Below are 21,832 nucleotides of genomic sequence, written 5' to 3' on the forward strand. Positions count from 1 at the left end.
TTTAAAATGAATGAGCAATGACCCCACCACGCAGATGTAAGTGGGAAACGTCCAGCTCTCCTCATTTTTCTCTCCATCTGGCTCCCTGGGGGATTGTACCAGGGATTTAGATTCAGTTTTGGGAGAGAAGCCTATCGTCCCTGTCACTGCCTACAGCCTGTAACACTTTTCAGCAGAGCTAACAGGCCTACAAAATGCTGAAGAGAAGCTGTGAGGAGCTGTTGCCTTAATCTTTGAAATGTATCTGTTACTGCCCAGAGATTGCTTACTGTGGGGAAAAGCTGAGAGACGTCTCCCTTTTATTCAATAAATAAACATCTATTGAGCTTCTGTTTTATGCATACAGTGCTAAAGACCCTTGGTTACCAAATTGCTAGCATCTAGTTGGAAGAAAAGGCATGCACGTGCATATTAAATTGTACAGATTTCTATAAATGCCAAAATAAGTGAAAAGTATGCAAGTGCTTTTAGATATTTAGTGGGAGAAACCACTTGGACAGATGCAGCATTTCTCTACTGATGGATGCAGAAGACCTTCTTTTAAGGGTCACTGGCCACATGCCCACTAGAAATACCTCCTCTAAAGCCCTCCACTATGTATGGTGTTTTTAGTGATAACACCACCAAAAGGAGCATCAAGAATCACAATGAGAGGAGAGCAGTGACTTACTCTTTTCACAACCAGAAGTGCTAAAGTGGTGATTCCAGGACCTTTTCCCTTTCCTTTTCCATTTTCTTTTCTGTTCCTACTCTATCTGTCCTTATACATCCTTCACATGAAAAGCTGGGGTTTTCCTGATACCGTTTTGATTGAGCAAAGCTCAATTTCAACATTTGCTCTAGCCCAAAACTCAACAACCAGGATTTAATTTTTTAAAAGGCCTCCCTTGCTATCTAAAAGATTGTTTGAACTTGGTGTGAAAAATAAATTAATAGTTGTGAATATATATCACAAATTCTCATCATGCAAGTATGAGGGTTTGTTAACATTAGGTAGTACATTAATTGCCAGATTGACATGGGACTGAAGTTTGCATATTTGCCATTTTCGGCACCTATAGAAATGTGTATTACACTTATTTAGGAGGAGGTTAACACAGAACACTTGAGCAGAAATCAAATCAAATACTGTCTCATTGAAGACCTAGTTAACCCTTATCTGTCTTACTTAACCAAGAAAACAAAAGTGCTTTGAAAAAAATTAAAATAATATAATCTTTAGGTAATATTAAATTTGAGGCATTATCATCACTATCATCATCGTTTTCATCATCAACTTGGGAGACTACTTTTCATAAATTTAAAAGGGTAAGATCTCTATCCTAAAACTACTTGAGTTGAGTTCAAAGAATTGTTTAAGATGCAAATAATTAAAAAAAAATTCTTCCTTACCAGTAGATATTTGCATAGGTTTGGTTAAAAGGAATGAATGTGGAAGTAAGAAAAGCAGAGAAGGCGAGGATTAGAGGGAGACAAAAAGGAAAAAAAAATCATACATGAGGGTAAGAAGAAACTTATGGAAGGAAAATTAATAAACCTCCTTTAGTTTAACATAATCATTCCTTTTCTTAGGCTTTAAAATAGCTCATGACCTTTTTCCTGAGGTATTTAAGACTGAGGATCACATGAGTGATTTTCATGGTCTTGTAAGTTTCTGAGAGATTTTAATTCTCTAAGACACAACAAAATCCCAACAGATATTTATTTTTATATGACATTGGGAGTGTGGCATGTGGGTTCTCTTATGGAAGAAAGAATTAAACCCTTCAGCAGCCTTTCCTGAAACTGTACGGGTGATGAAATAGAAAAGCAAGTATAGGGGCCGGCCCCATGGCCAAGTGGTTAAGTTCTAGCGCTCCGCTGTGGTGGCCCAGGGTTTCACTGGTTCGGATCCTGGGCGTGGACATGGCACCGCTCGTCAGGCCACGTAGAGGCAGCATCGCACATGCCACAACTAGAAGGACCTGCAACTAAGATATACAGCTATGTACCAGGGGATTGGGGGGAGATAAAGCAGGAAAAAAAAAACAAAGAAAGAAAAGCAAGTATAGAAATAAAAATGCAAAAATACTGCTCTTAAAATACATTTAAGGAAGATGAAATCTAATCACTTAAAAGCTTCTGGAAGTGCGTGTGTGTGTATATATATATATATGTATACGCATATACATCATGATGTTAATAAAGCACATTTTGGAGAGGGAGCATTGCAGGTACTTTTATAAAATGTGGTTTGGTGGTGGTTAGGAGAATGGATTTTAAAATAAGATTGATCTGGGTTCAAGTCCCATGGAACCCTGGCTGACCTCTGGGCCTCTGAGCTGAGGCATATAACTCCTGAGTGCACACTTCTTTCTGTAGTCACATGAGTGGCACTTGCCAGACTGGTGAATGTGATAGCCATGATATGTCTACCACGCAGGGATTTTATGAAGATTACAGAAGGAAACAAGTGTAAAGTACTGAGCTCGATACTCAGTAATTACTCAATAAACAGTTGATATTTTTGTCTATCTTGCTTGCAGAACTTAAAAAACAAATCCCTATAATGACCACACATTGCTTTCGTAATAATAAAAACAACAAACAAAGACCTAAAAAGTATTGGTGATAGGACAGTTTACCTTTTACAACATAGAGGGTAGGCTAGGGAGGCATTTCTATTAGGAAAAGCTAAATTTTTTCCAAAATGATAGCTAATCATTCCCCTTATTTTTATCAGAAGGTATAAGCAAGACTAAGGCTGCCTGGGGCTACAAGCATTATCTGTGTGGAGTTTATTTTGAAGGTAGACTGCAGCACACTGCTTATCTGTAACCATACATTATGGAAGTAGACCTATGTAAATTAAACATTAACTAGAGAAATATTTATTTCATTCACATCCATTCCATTATATTGAATCATAATTAATTATAGCCATAAGTGTTGCTTCACATTTGAAAAAATTCATTCCAGCTGTAACTAGTCCTTTAAATTTGAAATATCGTTTTAGAAGATGGTAGGTTATGGACAGCCACACATTCTTTGATACGCCTCCCATTGAGAGGTGAAGGTTACTTCCCCTACCTTGAAACTGGACTGGCCTTAGTGACTCACTTGACGAAGAGAATGTGGCAGAAGCAGCATTCTGGGATTTGCCAGGCTATGGTATAAAGAACTCGGTAGCCTCTGTCCCCGCCTTTTAGAATACTCACTCTGGGGAAGCTGGCTGCCATGCCAGCAATCTGACTACCATGAGACCACCATATTGTGATGAAGCCCATGAAAACCACGTGGACAGGTTGTATGTAGAATGAGGGGGAGATGTCCAGGCAACCCAGCTATTTCAGCTATCTCAGCTCGGGCATCAGACCTGAGCAAAGAAGCCATATTAGAGGACATGCTAGTGTCCCAGAAGACAAGGACATCGAGAAGAACTGAGGTATTCAACTGACAGCCAGAATGAAGCCCAGATAAATGGCTCCAGTCAAACAATTCCAGCCACCTGTAGCCAATCAAGCCATCCCAGGTGAGGCCCCAGACATTCGGAAGAAACGCACCATCCCCCATTGTATTCTGCTCAAATTTCTAACCCACAAATCACGAACATAATTGAATGGTGTTGGTTTACGCCTGGAGGTTTTAGGGAGGTTTGTTAGGCAGTAATAGATAATAATAAGAGATCTCCTTTTTATAAATCAGAGGTACTTTAAGTAGATTTATTGCTAATCTATTTAGCTGTCTTTTTTTCCCATTAATATCACACTCCTAAATCAATCATTTACCAGTATTGAGCTGAGTCTACAGTCAAAAAACCTTGCTACATGACTGACTAAAGCATAAGCAGCCAACCAATATTCAAAGATCTGACAGGTTATTTTTTCAAAATATCAAACCCTTGTGATATATTCTTACCAAAGCAAACTCATGAGATATCCTTCCATCTGGAGGCAGTTTTGCACCAAAACCTAAAGCTGGGAACATTTTATCACTGTCATAATCTTGAACGATTTCTCCCACCGCTTTCAGCGCCATACCATAGGCATTCAGTTGGTAAGGATTCATGTAGTGGAGAGAAGTGGGCTGGGCAGGATTGCCTGATGACAGAAAAAACATTCCACACATGAGAGATCATGCTAAGGATGTACTCTTTTCGACAACATTTTTCTTAATATCTACTTCAGAATGAAATATTTAAAATTATGCTTTTCTGCCTACATTCACAGTGTATCAAACAGTTTCTTTCTGGATGGATATTAACAGAGAAATATTTGTTACATTCTATCAGACTCACAGAAAGTTTCCCAAAGATAAACCAAAGCATATGCAGATATTTAAAGAAATTATTCCTCACTGTCAATGCCACAGGCTATTCTTGAGTTTCGGTTCCAGAAGAAGTACAAAAGACTTCGTTAATCTTATTTTATTGTCATCTTTATTTTTTCAAAAAATGTGACTTTAGCTTGAATCTATATGCCTATAATCAGAGGACCCAAACGATTTAATGGACTTCAATAAGTATGAGGCCTTCCTCAAATTGTATCACAAACATAAATTGGATATTTGAGAAATATCACAACTTACTGAAAAAAGAAGAGCACAGTGATTTTCAAATTCAAGCTGTTTAAATGTCTAGATCTGAAAAATTATTTAGTTTCTCACTAGACATTAAGCTAGGAAGCAGAGGTCTCAAAGTTGAGTCTTGCCATTTGCAGGACAACATCTATAAACTGCCTGCAATAAATCCTACCACAGTGTTTACTGGGAGCACCAATGAGATTATACGTGCGGAAATGACTAAAAATAATAAAGTACCATAGAAATGTAAGGTTTAACTGCTACAGTTATTATTGTCTGGGTCATCCACAAGGTTCTGAATTTTCAATATGCTTATACTATGTAGGATGCTGCATTAGAATAGAGATGAATTTGAGAGAAAGTAATATATGTGCTATCACTCAGACACATTGAGATTCACATTGAGTTGCCCTAATCACCAGCACAAAGGCAGCCTGAAAGTCCATTTATTTCTTAAGTGAAAATGGAAAGTTAAATGGGACTTGCAACAGCACATAATGCTCAATTCTACATTAAAACACTGCCTGGAGAAGGAAAGCCTCAGGGCATAGTTCTTTTCTGATTAGGAAAAACAATAATAATAAGCGCTTGAGATTGAAAGAGAAACAAAATAAAGGAGAGATCTCCCCTTGGTTTATAATACATATAATTAAACCCAGCACATTTTTGGTCTAAAAATAATTTATTGTGTAAATGCATTTATATTTCCAAAGGGTTACCAGCATCCAAGGGCTGGTTCCACATGACACAATTTCTAAAAAAGTGTCTTCTGACCAAGAAGGTCTTAACGTGCCCCTCAGCTTGACTAAACTGTAGAAAGTTTTCTCCTGACTATAGGCCCCTGACATCCCTTTTCTTCGAGCATTTACTTTAGAAAACTTGCAATTGTAAATCCTTTGAGATGTATCTCAAATCTTCTACAACCCAGGAATGTCTAGGACCTGGGAGCCCTCCCTTTGAAATGTCATCATCAAGAATAATAGCACTCCTATCTCCCAGGCTCTGTGGGAGGGTAGGAACTGAACCTCATTAAATGCTAATTAGGGAACACAGATGGCGTGAACACACAGACCAATCTCCCCTCTACTGTCCCCCAGGACTTTTTCACTAATTGACCACAGCACTTCAAAACCCTCTCCCCTTTTGTTTTGGAGGAGTTGAGTGCAATATCTCTCTTGAATTGCTATAGCTTCGATCTCTATTGCAATAGTACTGAATACTGTCTTCCTCGCCTATTTAATTTCTCTGGTGCAATTTTTCTTTGACATTTCCTTCTAAAGCAGGGATTTTGCCACTTGGTCAAAAGCCCATTGGAGCCACAGATAAGCAAAACCATCACTTGACTAAGCGGTTATTTAACACAACTCTCAAATATAAGAAGAGTTGTTACCTAACGGATTACAATATGGCAACTAACTCTATTTCACTAAGAAAACCATAACTTAATGTTAAAGTAAAAATGCCACTAATACCCCAGCATGTCTAAACATCTTAGCCTATCATGCATAGCAGGGCCTCATCTTACCCATTCGAAGATGTTGCCTAGCTCTTTCCAGCATCTTCATCCAGACCAGTCTCTTCACTGTACCACTAATGGCATCTTCCTTCCCAACTCTACCTGTCAAGTTGCCACCCTGTCCCGAAATTCACTTTCTTCTCCTCCAGCTTATGTCTCACACGCACCAGACAACCCTCCTTGTTTGTGCCAGCCCTTAGCGTCCTTCCTCTCCTACTATCAAGGCTCTTGAGTTCTGCATCACAAAATCTGGCAACTAAAAAACTGCCAAATTCATAGTCAATTCCTTGAATCTGGGACCATGTTTGTACCACCTCTGTCTCTGCAACAATACATATGAAGAATGACCTTGTAGTAGGTTGATAATGTTGCGGCCCAGTGAATAATAATTATTATTATAATAGCAGGGAATCTAGCATGTATTGAACACCTTACTTCATATCTCACTTAATCTGTTTTCAACAAGCTTATGACATGGGTACTTTTATTATACCCATTTTTTAGATTAAATAACTTGCTCAAATCACACAGCAATAATTGGTAAACTAGAATATGATCTAGGCAGTCAGATTCTATAGTCCTTACTCATAACTATAATTCTTTACTTAAGGATTTTGTAATATTTTAAATCCTGAATATTATCAAACTATATCTGATTTTGTTTTAGAGGTACACTATGCCTTTGTAAAAAATCACATGAATAGATTCTTTTTTAAAAAGCTTTATTGAGATATAATTCACATAACTTACAATTCACCCATTTAAAATGTACAGTTCAATGACTTTTGGTATATTCACAGATACGTATAACAATCACTACAGCCAACTTTAGAACATTTTCATCACCTCAAAAAGAAACCCCATACTTATGAACTATCACTCCCTTATCACTCCATCTGCCCCAGCCCTAAATGATGACTAATCTACTTTCCGTCTCTATTAATTTGCCTATTCTGGACATTTCACATGAATAGAATCACATAATATGTGGTCTTTAGTGACTAGCTTCTTTCACTTAGCATAACGATTTCAAGGTTCATCTATGTTATAGCATGTGTCAGCACTTCATAGTTTATTCTTGTTTATTGCTGAATAGCATTCCACCACTGTATGAATATACCATATTTTGTTCATCCATTTATCAGTTGATGGACGTTTGGGTTGCTTCTACAATTTAGCTATTGTGCTGCGATAAACATTTTGTGTATACGTTTCTGTATGGACCTATGTTTTCGCCTCTCTTGCGTATCTATCTAGGAGTGGAATTGCTGGTCATATGGTAACTCTATGTTTAACAACTTGAGGAGTTGCCAAAGTTTTTTCCAAAGTGGCTACACCATTTTACATTCTCACCAGCAGTGTATGAAGGTTATAATTTCTCCACATCCTCACGCACACTTGCTGTTATCGGACTTTTGGATTATAGCCATCCTAGTGGGTGTGAAATAGTATCTCATGATGGTTTTGATCTGCATTTCCTGATGCCTAAGTATGCCAAGTACCTTTTCATGTGTTTATTGGTCATTTGTATTTCTTCTTTGCAAAAGTGTCTATTCCGTTTTTTACTTGGATTATTTGTCTTCTTATTGAGTTAACAGAGTTCTTTATACATTCTAGATATGTCCCCTATGAGATATATGATTTGCTAATATTTTTTTCCCATTCTGAGGTTTGTCCTTTCACTTTGTTAATAGTGCCCTGTGAAGCATAAAAGGTTTAATTTTGATGGAGTTCAATTTATCTGTTTCCTTCTTTTGTTGCTCATGTTTTTGGTGTCATTTCTAAGAATTAATTGCCAAACCCAAGGTTATGAAGATGTATCCTTGTTTTCTTCAAAGAGTTTTATTATTTTAGCCCTTACTTTTAGGTCTTTGATCTATTTCACATGAACTTTGTATATGATGTGAGGTAAGGGTCCAACTTTATTCTTTTGCATATGGCTTTCTAGTTGTCCCAGCACCATTTGTTGAAAAGACTATTCTATCCCCATTGAATTGTCTTGCCACCCTTCTCAAAATTAGTTAAGCTTAGACACATAGGTTTATTTCTGGAATCTCAATCCTACTTTATTGATCCAAATATCTATCTTTAAGCCAGCATCACACTGTCTTCATTACTGCTGCTTTGTAATAAGTTTCAAAAATGGGAGGTGTGACTCTTCTTACTTTGTTCTTTTTTTTCAAGTCTGCTTTGGCTCTTCTGGGTCCTTTGAAATTCCATATGAATTTTTGGGTTAGTTATTCTTTTCTTAAAAAGAGGCCTTTCAGATTTTGATAGAGATTGCATTGAATTTGTCTATCACTTTGAGAAATACTGCCATCTTAACAATGTTGAATTTTCAATCCATGAACATGGCACATATTTCCACTTATTTAGATCTTCAGTTTCTTTCAATTTTTTCAAAATATAGTTTTTAGAGTATGTCTTGCACTAGTTTGTTAACTTTATTCCTAAGTATTGTATTCCTTTTGATACTATTGTAAATGGAACTGTTTTCTTAATTTCATTTTCAGATTGTTCATTGGAAGGGTATAGAAAAATAACTGATTTTTATATCTTGATCTTCTATCCTTCAGTCTTGCTGAACTCATTTACTAGTTCACCTAGATTTTTAGTGGATTCCTTATATTTTCCCATATATAAGATTATGTCATCTGCAAATGAAATAGTTTTACTCCTTCCTTTTCAATCTGGATATCTTTTCTTTTCTTTAATTGCTCTGGCCACGACTTCCTGTACAATGTTGAAGAGAAGTGACAAGAGCAGAGATTCTGGTCCTATTCGTCATCTTTGGGGGAAAGCATCCACCTTTTCACCCTTCAGTATGATATTAGCATGGGTGTTTCATATTTTCCCTTCACAAGGTTAGTAAGTCAACTTCTATTCCTAGTTTATTAAGTGTTTTTATAATGAAAGTGTTTTGGACTTTGTTGAAGGCTTTTTCTGCATCAATTGAGATGATCATGTGGTTTTCACATTTTCTTCTATTGATATGGTGCATAATGTTACTTTATTTTTGAATACTCAGCCAACCATGCATTCCTGGGATAAATTCTACATGGTCAGGGCATATAATTCTCTTCATATGTTGCTGGATTCAGTTTGTTAATATTTTGTTGAGAGTTTTTATATGCAGTACATAAAAGATATTGACCTTTAGTTTTTCTTTTCTTATGCTGTCTTTGTCTGGTTTAGGTATCCAGGTAATACTGACCTCATAGAATGAACTTGGAAGTGTTCTGTCCTCTTCTATATTTTAGATTGCTCCATTTGAAACAATGTTACTTCAAAATAAAATTAAAAGCCCAGTCTTTTCTTCCTTAAAATGTTTGATACACAAATTATGAATATCCACACATAGGGTACTGTATGACAGTCCCCCTGAATTAATTTAAATATAAATGTGTTAACATGAGTAATTCTTAAAAATAAATAATCAAGTAAAAATGAAGCAAGTTACATAAAATACATGTACTTGAATTTCACTTATATAGTTTAATATACACAAAAGTACTATAAAAATGAGGAGTATAACTAGACACATTTCAGAATTATAGCTACGCATGGAGAAGGGGGGGTAAAAGAAATGGAGTAGGGGTACACAATAAGCTTAACTAGATCTAAAATTTTAAAAGATATGTGAAGCAAAAATGAGAATATTTTAATACTTAATAAATTTGAAGGGGACTATTATGCACTTATGCTGTATTTCTTGTAGTCTTTCTTATACCTAAACTATTTCATAGTATTAAAAAGAAAACAGAAATTATCTGAATTTTACATGAAATTGTAGGAATAAAAGATCTAACCTCATGAAAATATATACTTATTTTTCACTTAATTGCTGATAATTTTTATTAGGGGATAGTCATAATACTCACCATTCGATGCTGTAAAATCTATAGCCACCGTGAAATTGATTTGCGTTCTAGAATATAAGTAAATAAGAATCATTAATAATTAAATAACCTCATAGAAAGGAGTTTGCTTTCCATCTGTTATATTTTTTAATATCACTAATTTTCTTAAATGTTATTAATAGCAACTATGGTACAGTTCACACTTGGTAGCATCAGATAGGCAGTTTTACAGGGTAAGAACTTGGCAAAATACCTTACAATCACACGACTGTAAAATGAAAAATAAAGTGTCCGGAATAAAAATGCTTCCTATACGGGAGCACAATAACTAAGTGAGGGGTTCATAATGAAGAAGTCAAATTGCAAATAATTATTTGCCAGTCTCTAATGTCAGCATTTATTATTGATTTCAAAACTATTCTGTAGTCAATGTGAAATTATCATGCCCTTAAAAGTGTGACATAGCTAAAATCATCTCTAATAATATCATTCCTTAAACTATGTAATTCTTTCCAACAGTCCTGAAAACACAGGATTTTCTTCTGTTTTCTTCAGAAAGGCATAATATTTTAGATACCCATCTATCCCTCAGTGCTCACAGCCTTCCTGTGTGTATGTGTGTGTTTATAGAGATAGATAAATATTTATATAGATGAAATTGGTTATATACATACACTTGAAATTTTCAGCATATGGTAGTTGCCAAAAGTTGTTTTGTTGGGTTATTACTTTTTTTCTGATAGAAACCAAAGAGGTGGTATTCAAATAAAAATTCACTCCTTTGCATAGACCTGTGACTCTTTCTATACGTAATTCCACCTCTTTTTCACCAAAGAGGTCATAAAAACACAAATAAGTGACAATGATCTGATTACTGGGATAAACTGCAATCACATCTGGTTTAAAAGATAATTTTTAATTTAAATGGTAAATCATTTGAAAAAGTGAGCACTTAGACTATCTTTAGTAACGAATTACTTTTGGCATACTGCACAATTGATTTCATAGTTCAGAGTCTGGAATTGTTGTTAAAATGGTGATGATGATGATGAAGATGATGATGATGGGCACTACAGCATAGAGTCCCTTGGAGTTCTCTTAGTATAAAGTATAGTACTATTTCCTTCTTTGTCTAAAAATTCAGCTTAAAAGACCCTTAGAACTATTTGGGTATTGAAACAAATTCATACATTTTTTTTCCTAAGAAATGAACAACCTTTTGTGCTTTACATTTAACAAAAACTAATATAGATTCTCTTTATAGCTATATAGTAATTTTATTCCTCAGAGTAGAAATTAGGTTTATAGGTTAAGAATATAGGCTAATTTGGAGTATAACACCAACCAGTATGAGCCAAAATGAGTTAAAAACTTTTAGAAGAAGAATATAGTGAGACATTTGGGAGAACATTTTGAGATAATAGATTCCTTTGAGGAACTGAAAAGAACAGACACCATCAGCATATTGCTTTGTCATTCTGCTGCTAAGGAGAGAACAGTAATACAGGGTAGTGTGGCTGGTGTATTAGAAAGGGAATAGCTTTTGTGTCTGAAAGAACAAGGTTTAAATCCCAGCAACCCAGTTGCTGACATTAGCCAAGTTTCAAAACTCTCAGGGGGCAGGTGCCTGGAACACAATAATAAAGCAAGGGCTGATAGAAAAACTACATGAAATATTATATACATATAACACATTATATACATACTCGTTACATTACATATAATGTGTTTTTACATAGCTTACATCAATTAACCACATAATTTTTAAAAGACGATACTCTTATTCTCCTTTTACAGACAAAGAAATCTATGCTCACAAAATTGAATAACTTTCCACATGAGTAATAAATACCAGTATTAGAATTTGAATTCACATCTAACCTCAAGTCATATTCATAAACTCTATACTGCTCTATTTCTACAAGTAACTATTTGTAAACTGCCTGGCTGTATTAAGAACTCAATAAAGGATAGCGATTACTATGTTACAAACCTAAAAATGATACTACACAGAGATCCTTAATGATAAAGATGCCAGCACAAATTCTCATGCTTGAGCAAATTTGTCCTTCTATCAAGTATGTTATTAAATACATAATGACAAAGTTATGGGTATAAATGCCTTTCTACGTTATTTTATTCAAATGAAACCTCCCTAGGAATGAATAAATAACTTTGAGCTTCAGGAACATATGTTTTAGCACATCATAAAGGTCAGTTTAGGAGTTTAGTCTTTAGATCAATCTCCCTTAGGTTGTAGGGATAGACACCATGCCTTGATCAACTCTCTCTTATAACAATGTCTGCACAATACTTTCCACACATTGGAACATCACTGTATTTATTGAGTGAGTGAATGCATTCATTTTTAATTGTTTCTAATACGCTCTCCAGGCTAGCCCAGGATATATAGCATAACCACCAACTTCTTAGAAGCATTAATTGGATAATTAGAATTAGTTCAATAATTAGAGACACAGAGGTCATTTCAAAGCTAAAATTGTGCCTAGCAAAGCTACAAAGCAAAGGTATGGCTACTAACCAAAGAACTATACTGCACACAAGAATGAAAAAAGAGAAAGAAGATATTTGTTATTAAACTACCTTACTGAAATCTCTAGTTAGCTAAACAAACTAAACTACAAAACCAAGTAGATTAGCTACAAAAAAGTGAAGTGTAAAGAAAAGAAGAGAAAAGAAAGAGGGAAGGAAGTGAGGAAAAAGGAAAGGAGGGAAGGAAGGAGGGAAGGAAAGAAGGAAGGAAGGATGGAAGGAAGGAAAGAAGAAAAGGAAGGAGGGAAGGGAGTGGTGGGAGGAGGGGAAGGAAGGCAGCACCAAGAGTATCTTTGAAGCTTTGAAGCCTAGGACCCTCCAAGACTAAGTATGAAAGATTGGTGCAATTAGCACTAAATGATAACTAAGACCAATTGGTAATCATGGTGCAACAGAGAATCTCAAGTAAAACAGAATCCTTGATGCATATCTAGTGGTTGATTGATTTTGAGGTTTGATGAATTCTTTGCCTTATTCTGCGTGTCAGAAAGAATCTCACTCCTTTACTGTTTTGAATCAGCAGTATTCAAACCAGAAGGGAAATATGATGGCTCATTATGGAAAACATTTCATGCTTGTGATGGTCCTTTAGCCTATTATCACACCATTTGGATTTTTCCATTTAAAAAACTGCAATTCAACAATCATTTATTGAGCATCTTCTGATTGCCCAGCACTATGTTAAGTGACAAACAGAAAATGGGAGCAGACTAAACACTATCCTTGAACTGTTAGAACTTACAATTCCAGCTTTCTACTATTAAAAACAACGACAAAACAGCACAGCAGTTTATCATTGAATTCATAATAGCACAGCCTATAACTCAATTGTGCATTTACTGTGGATACCAGCTGTTCATTCCCATGATTCCTAAGAGTTCTATTCATATTATAATGTATACTTACCCTACAGTGTCACATTCTATGAATTTTGAAAATATTAACTAGTAAAAGTTTTAAAGAAAGTTGTTAGCAATACTATAACCTTAGGCTATAAGACAGATTTATTGAAGACTTTGATAAGTGATTTATGTCCTAAAAGGAAATCAAATAAAACATCTTCATCAGTAACCCTGTTCCTGTTTTGTGTTTTTTATTTATTTACTTTGGGTTTAATATTGCTTGAAGTCTAATGTTACAGAAAAAAAAAATCAATCGTGTCAAAGCAAAACATCTGAATTGACACAAGATGTCTTCTGACAGAATATTCATAAAACTATCACATATAAATCCTCAAAACATTTTGCTTAGCAAGCATTACTTTGGCTGTCATTTTATGTTTTAGAAGCAGACAAGAAAGAGCAGGATTTCAAGAAACTCAGAAAGGAGTTCTATATTCTAGAATAGAAAAAAGGCATGCCTGCCAAATTTCATGAGTTAGTAGTGACATCACGTGAGACTTCCCAATGCATACATCCTAGTACTGCTAAAATATATACTTGGAAAATGTCCCTGTTTTATTCTGCCACCTTTTTAAAATTTTTTTTTTTAAAGATTTTATTTTTTTCCTTTTTCTCCCCAAAGACCCCCAGTACATAGTTGTATATTCTTCGTTGTGGGTCCTTCTAGTTGTGGCATGTGGGACGCTGCCTCAGCGTGGTTTGATGAGCAGTGCCATGTCCGCGCCCAGGATTGGAACCAACGAAACACTGGGCCGCCTGCAGCAGAGCGCGCGAACTTAACCACTCGGCCACGGGGCCAGCCCCAATTCTGCCACCTTTTTAAAAGATGTGAATGTCAGATAAATCAGATGCCAAGAAGGAAGATTTAACTAGCACACAAAGATCCACAGAAAACAAGTATATATGTGCATGTCAAAGAGAACTACACATACACATACATACGCACACAGACACACACACAAAGAGTAATACCATCTTAGATAACTTTTCTATAGCTATCATTACGAATTAATTATTGAGAACTAATAACTGTGATGGGAGTTTGCAGAAGGATTGTTTTACTTTCTTTCCAATTTCAAATTCTGTTCAGTTGTACAAATTGAATATTAGCAACATGAAAGATGAACTTTTCTCCACCCTTCTTTAAATTAATCTTGACAAATGCAGATTCAGATCCACTAGCTGTTGGAATGTAGAACCCAAAAATGTAGTTAAGATGCCCATCCAACTCTACTATCCCTCTCATTCTTGCCACGCTGGCACCAAGACTACGCTTCTGCCTTGATTTACTGACATGTACTCTAGGCCACACATGGGTTCTGGAACCTTCCCTGAACCTGTGGTTCACTTGCCTCAAGCACTATTATCAACCTAATCCTTCTTGACCTGAGCTCACCACTGGCTAAATCTTCAATCTTTTTCCACCTTATCTTTTCCTCCTTTCTTAAAAGTAGTTCAACTACCTGAATGACAACACAGATGGCTGTCTGATTCAAAATTTTGCTGCATCTTCAAAATTCCTGCTTTCCACATCCATAAACTACTCACAGGAGGAACTGCCCTCAACAAGTGAGATCTGCTAGAATGAAGGCAGGCTTTGAGATGCACAAAGACAAATTCAAATATAAGTACTTTCACCTACTTGCAATGTGATCTTGGAAAAGCTATTTAACCTCTCTATACCTCGTTTGTAATAAGTTAAAGATAATAAGCTTTCCTTGGATTGTTGCTGTGAGGACTAGAAAAGCATCTGTCCTTAGTAGGCACTCAATAAATAATTGTCATGATTATTATCACCATTATTGATGCTAGTTTTTGGAGACCCAAGTTTAGCATACTTTTTTGAAAACTAGAGGTGTGCAGTGCTTATCAAATTTCTGGATCTACCAGAGTTTCAGGTTATTTCTCAGAATCTGACCCTCCCATGTCATATTTCCTTTCCTTAACACCAGCTACTAAGGTCCCAACCTGACCTACCCAAAACTGTACCAGGAATAGAATATCTAACCTTGTTAGAAGGTGTTTTCTGGGTACTTCCTCAAAAAAAGAAAAATCCCTCTAATGAAGTAATTGTAAGCTTTGGCCCCTGCCTTATTTTCCTCTATATCCTTGCCAACATTCTAGATTTCTAGGGGATCCATGAAATGTCAAAAGTAAGAAGAATAAGAAACTGAAGGTAAGTGATGTGATTCTTCAGCTGTTGATGCGAACATTCTTGGTCCTCATTAAATCCAGTATCCATCAATTAACAGACCTTTGCGCCTTCTCCAGACTCTGAAGACTGATTTCACTATTTTTTTTAATACAAGGTTGTTCCAAAGCACAACTTCACAAGGAGGCAGGCTGATCTTCCTGCAGTTCAATAACTCCTTATTACGAAAGGTATGAAAGATGGCCAACCTTTTTGGAAACGATTAGTTTAGAAAATATCTCATAAGTGCCATAATCAAAACAAATAAAATAAAAAATAACCCCCAAAACAAAAATAGAAGCACTATCCAATAGAATCTCATTTAAAATGAGGTAGGTGCTGAAGAGGCAATGATGTCTCGGAGAAAGATTATGAACTTTTTTCTTTTTTTTAATTTTAATTTTTGTTTTTTGAGGGAGATTAGCCCTGAGCTAACATCTGCCACCAATCCTCCTCTTTTTGCTGAGGAAGCCTGGCCCTGAGCTAACATCCGTGCCCATCTTCCTCTATTTTATATGTGGGACGCCTGCTGCAGCATGGTGTGCCAAGTGGTGCCATGTCCACACCCGGGATCCGAACCGGGGAACCCCGGGCCGCCGAAGCGGAACACGTGAACTTAACCACTGTGCCACCGAGCCAGTCCCAGAAAGATTGGAGTTTGCATCCCAGAATCACAACTAGCTAGTTAGTTGACTCCTTTGCAAAATTACCAAGTCTTTGAGTCTCAATTGTCTCCTGTGATAAAGAGAGGATAGCTACTTTGAAGTCCTCTAGTTACTAGAAATAAAACCCTGAAGCACCCGCACATACCAAATATTCTGCATGCTGGAGGACAAATCTCTTGAGCAACCCACGTCATCTTCTCATTCATATTAATCTTTTCCTCTGTTAGGTCAGAAAGGCCAGTTTTCTCTTTACATTAATATGTGGTTTTTTTTTCATTAATTCTTCCCATAGTGTTTGTTAGTGGTGTGTCAAGGATAAGACAATGAATCTCCAATCGGTGTAGGCGGTAGGAGGCCCACTGTCTGTAGATAACTTCAAAACAATAACGTAATCTACTAATATACAGTCTAGGTTTTAATATCACCACACACCAGCAATTCTAAGCAATGTCGGTGATAAACCCGCCCATCCTACCACAACTTGCCTTTGGTAAGCCATCCTTGTTTGTTTCACACTGTTTCTCCTTCCCCCAGCCCCCAACCTTTCAATTGCCCACCAGAGAGAAACTATTTTAGTGACAATATAGTTAAAAGCACACATTCTGATCACGAAACATAACTAACAAAATGCTCGATGCAAAATAGATTGTCAATATTTTGGCGAAATGAACATCAGTTCCGATGATGAAGGATACATGCAGTTTCCTTTGACTTTGAAATGAATAGCTCCAAAAAAATCATTTGACAAATAACAAAAGGTGGCAATTAAATCACAATCTGTTTTTCAATTTTTTTTTCTGCTTTATCTCCCCAAATCTCCCCAGTACATAGTTGTATATCTTAGCGGCAGGTCCTTCTACTTGTGGCATGTGGGATGCTGCCTCAGCATGGCTTGACGAGCAATGCCACGTCCGTGCCCAGGATCTGAACCAGTGAAACCCTGGGCCGCTGCAGCAGAGTGTGTGAACTTAACGACTTGGCCACAGGGCCAGCCCCTCAAATCACAATCTTAAAGCATATAACTGGCTATCTTTAGACTTTTCAAGTATGCATTTTATACGTACAAAAACTAGAATCAAGCATAACCAAAACAATGTTTATGAGTCTTAATATTTGTAAAAGTTTGTTTTCTAAATCTTAGTTTAGATGAGTTTAGTTTAGATACAATAATACTCTATGTGAATATATTTATAGAAGGCAGAATGGCTTTATTTTTATTAGATTTATCCTCATTCAGCACTGCAGAGTTTTGCTCTCCACTGATTTGATGGATACAAAACACTTGTGTGCCACAAGAAGCATTATAAAAAATCTTAGACACGTATATTCAGTTTTCAAATAAGAAATTGGATTAGGCAAAAAAAGAACCTTATAGTGTTGCATGTTCTGGCAGGATGTGCTCCCTGAGGCAACATTTCCAGTAAAATGTCACCGATTTCATAAAACGAAGGCAAACATTTTACAGCATCACTGCACTTGCTTTAAGTATTTTAAGGGAAGAAATCCTTATGGGGCTTGTTGATAACTGGACTTACAGATATTCCACTCACCTTTAGAAGAAGCAGTATCGAGAAGCCCATTTTAGCCTTTAAAATGAGCTTCAATAGGTAGGTAGCTCTTTATTTTATTCTAAGACTTTTTATTTCTTTTGAGTGGGATATAAACCTTTGATCTATAATTTCAGACAAGTTTTAGATTCAGGGTCAAGAGTTGGGTGAAGATCGACTGGAATGGAAGGAATGTCCTGGCATTATCCTCCAAAGAGAATTGTACTACAAAAAAATGACTTTTATTGACTTTTTAAGTTTGAAGATATCTTTTTCTCTCTCTGTCTCTGATAACTAGGACAATTATCACCAACAATATTATGATGTACAAATGAAATAAGACATACTGGAACTTTAAACAAATTCAGATTATTCAGAAAAATGATAGCTAGCCTTTACTGAAGGCTAACTACATGCCATGTCACCCACATAGCCATTCTGTGAGAATTTTTTTTTTAAGATTGGCACCTGAGCTAACAACTGTTGTGAATCTATTTTTTTTCCCTGCTTTTTCTCCCCAAATCCCCTAGTACACAGTTGTATATTTTAGTTGTGGGTCGTTCTAGTTGTGGCATGTGGGACGCCACCTCAGCATGGCCTGATGAGCGGTGACATGTCTACATCTAGGATCTGAACCAGCGAAACCCTGGGCCGCCAAAGCGGAGTGCGTGAACTTAACCACTCTGCCACGGGGCCTGCCCGAGATTGTCATTTTTATTTTTATTACGATTTCATAAAAATGGAAACGGGTTATGCTAGCAAGAGGCAGATCTAGGATTCGAACCAGGCAGTTAATGCCAGAACCCAAATTCTTGGCCACTACTATGTACTGCCTCAATTATCAGCAACCACTTCTTTGCAACTGACTTGATGTTCTGCCAAACATTTACCTCTTATTTTTTGATTCTTTCCCAGAACTTGCCCACTTAGCATCTCCCCGACTACTTTCTCTCATGCTCCCTTTTTATTAAGATGTGAGGAAAACAAGCAGTTCATGCTTCTAATCTTGATCTTGGCTTTCCTCCAAGTCACTGAAACCCAGATATACAGTTAAGTTGAGATAATTTCTGGCAGAGGGAACACAAAAGCATTTGTTCTTATCCCAAAAAGCCTGGTCCACCTGTGTTGTTTGGTGAATGTGGTATGAGATGTGGAAAGAGGAAGGTCACAAGATGATAAAATCTGAGAGAGAGAGACATGGGGGTTTGTAATCCAGTTCACTGAATTGTCACGTTCTTGTTTAAAAGTCCTATGGGTTTATAATGTTTCATTATGCTAAGAGATTTGGGGAAAAGTGTGGAAAGCTGGGCTTAAAATCGCTTTCTAATTAATCTATACTTATTCAGCAGCTACTTTGTGTTCAGCTCTACAAAAATATTTTAAAATTGCCTGTCCCTTTGAGAAGATGTCATACAAATAGACAATTAAAAGGACACCCCGGGAAACTAGCAATCACTGAATATAAGTGGTAGGAACTTGTGTAGCTCATTGGGATCAGCGGGATGAGAGACTGGGCTTTCTTCAGAGGAGGAAAATGACAGTCTGTAGGCCTGCAAGTTTGTAATACACTCAATTTTCTGATAAAAGCGTAGAGCAGGGTTTTGGGTTGACACGATACTCTGGTAGCTTAGAGGCACTCCGTGTGACCAGAATTTTTGATCTGTTTCCCAGGTTCATCTGCCAGTCAAAGAGATGTGGAAAACTTTATAGATATTTGTTCCCTGGTCACATTAGTGGTGGAATGAAGAGTTTCACACAGACTTGAAGTCACAGAGGACTGAAGCCTGGGCAAAACCCAACTGAAATTTATGATTCTGCCTTCAGATACTTACAGTATGAGCTGTTGGGAATATGGAAGTATATATTCTCCAAATCTGTAGAGGTCAATAAACTTATTTCACAAATAATAATAGTTATAAAAATGATGCTGTTGCTCTAAAGGAGTATCTTAGATTTCAGAGCAGTTTCTGATTTTAAATGAATCTGACATGGTCCTTATCAATGATAAATGGGATATTCAATGCCGCAGATTAAGGATTACTGAATAAACATCTTTAGGTACCAATTATATCACACTTTTAATATTGAAATTATTTCTTAAGGAGTACAAAGAAACAAAATAACCACAGGGATAAATGTACAGAGTATGACTAAAAATAATAACCCCAAAGTCAATAATCGAGAAGAGGCAATCAGTTTTTATTACTCTATAGTAAGATCTCCTTTGTAGAATATTGTTCTTCTATCTAGAAAATAAAACTCTACCACCTCAAGTCATAAAATGCATCTTGTGCTCCAGGAAAAGCACAGTGCTGCATCACGAAAAAAGCCCTAAAAATTAGATTTTTATTTCACAGCATATTTGCATAAAAATTGGATCTTGGCTGATTTAGAATGCTGTGTCTCATCTGCTCACCGTGTACCTGAATCCATAAACCTGTCTACGGCAGCTAAACGCAGTGCTTTAGGCATTGAGACAATGAATGAAAAGTAATAAGCTAACAATACGGTTTCACAAACAATCAAGGTTATATTTTCATGTAAATATCTACATCAATAACGACTAAAGTAATGGAAGCCTAGACTACCCAATACTAAGAATTAAGTCCATAAAGACGTTCCTTTGAAGGGGAAGATATTAAATGACAATGAAAACAATTTTAATATTTAAATGTGTTCATTCTTAACTCTGCATAATTTCTACTCAGATTCATGAGGAAAAAAATAACATTTTTACAACTTTCTATTCAATTCCTTTTTGTGAGATGAAAGAAGGGAGATGAAATTTTAAAGTGCATTTCAAGAATTTCTTTCTAAGTGTTTAATCACAGTGTGTGAGCCCACCATGTTCCACATTAGTCACTTGTCCTGCCCCCTTTCTCTAGTCTCATGCTCCCATACACCCGGCAAAAGGGAAATGGTTTATAAAATTAATGCAGAAAACACAATGAACACAGAAAAATCTCAACCAATTGTACTTCGGGTAGCTTATAGCTAGTCAGAGTACCAATTTAATTTTCGTTACTGATATTTCATCTGATGATTTTTCACCCTTTTTGAAGACTTCCAGCTTTATTTGTCAATCAAGATTCAGCATAAGCATAACTCAACAATAATTTCTCTAGAAGGGGCATGGTGAGTTAGTACCTGAACTGATATCACTCAAGTTAGCAACAATGATGCTCACCCAAGTTAGCAACAAACCAATCCACAAATACTGGGAATAAATGCTGATGTTTTGGTATTTTAAGTTAAAAGTGAGTAGTTACTAGCATTTATTATAAAAACCAAACTGAATTCAATACTTTGTTCCAATTGATTCTGAAATATCACAGTTTTTAAGAAATAGGGTGGAGCATCTCTTCAAAAAAGCTAACCTTGATAATTTCACAAATCTCCAGATGTACTAATATCACCTCAAAATACTACTTGAGATTGTTTGGCTGATTGCAACCCAAAGTATTAGTTTATTTTATTGTTCTTCTTCAGTGTAATCACAGGGCAAAACATAAGGACACATGGTTAAATTAAGAAGAGTCTCTTTAGATGTGTAGTGAAGAGGAGTATCAAAGACTAAGATCTGAATATTGGAGAAGTTTAGTTGAAAAGTCGACCACACTAAAGGATGTAGCTCCCAGCTACCTGTCATCTGTCCTCAGGTGAAAATACTCAATCCTTTTGGTGAGACGGGGGAAGGAGGAGCAGAGGAAAAGCAAAAATAAGGGTTCTGAAATCTGTGTCCCCAAAGACACAGCTGGTTAAATAGGGGCTTTTACAAAGGACATCACAGTGGCTAATAAACAGGTTTCACAGATTAAAAACCGACAACGATTTATAATATTTACCTATTAAATTAGCAAAATTGAAAAAGGAGTGATGCTATTCAATAAGGGTAAGGATACGGCAAACTTTCAGACACAAGTGTTAGAAGTGGAAATTATTATTATTATCCTTTCAGCAACACAATTTAGAAATATCTAACAAATTGTAAAATATAAATACTATTTAAACCTACAACACTATTTCTAGGAAGTGACC

The 21,832-nt window shown here is 36.2% G+C and overlaps 1 protein-coding gene across 1 annotated transcript in view; it reads right to left on the reverse strand.

The window, feature by feature from the left end:
* CPNE8 (copine 8) overlaps window positions 1-21,832 on the reverse strand; it is a 209,089-nt gene that overhangs the window by 39,364 nt on the left and 147,893 nt on the right. The window contains exons 14-15 of the mRNA XM_001503265.6: window positions 9,958-10,004; window positions 3,898-4,079 (exon numbers count right to left, since the gene is read on the reverse strand). Coding sequence (XP_001503315.3) covers window positions 3,898-4,079; window positions 9,958-10,004 — 229 coding nt within the window. The remainder of the gene's footprint in view (window positions 1-3,897; window positions 4,080-9,957; window positions 10,005-21,832) is intronic.

This window comes from Equus caballus, chromosome 6 (genome assembly GCF_041296265.1).
Source record: "Equus caballus isolate H_3958 breed thoroughbred chromosome 6, TB-T2T, whole genome shotgun sequence".
Taxonomy (NCBI): Eukaryota; Metazoa; Chordata; class Mammalia; order Perissodactyla; family Equidae; genus Equus; species Equus caballus.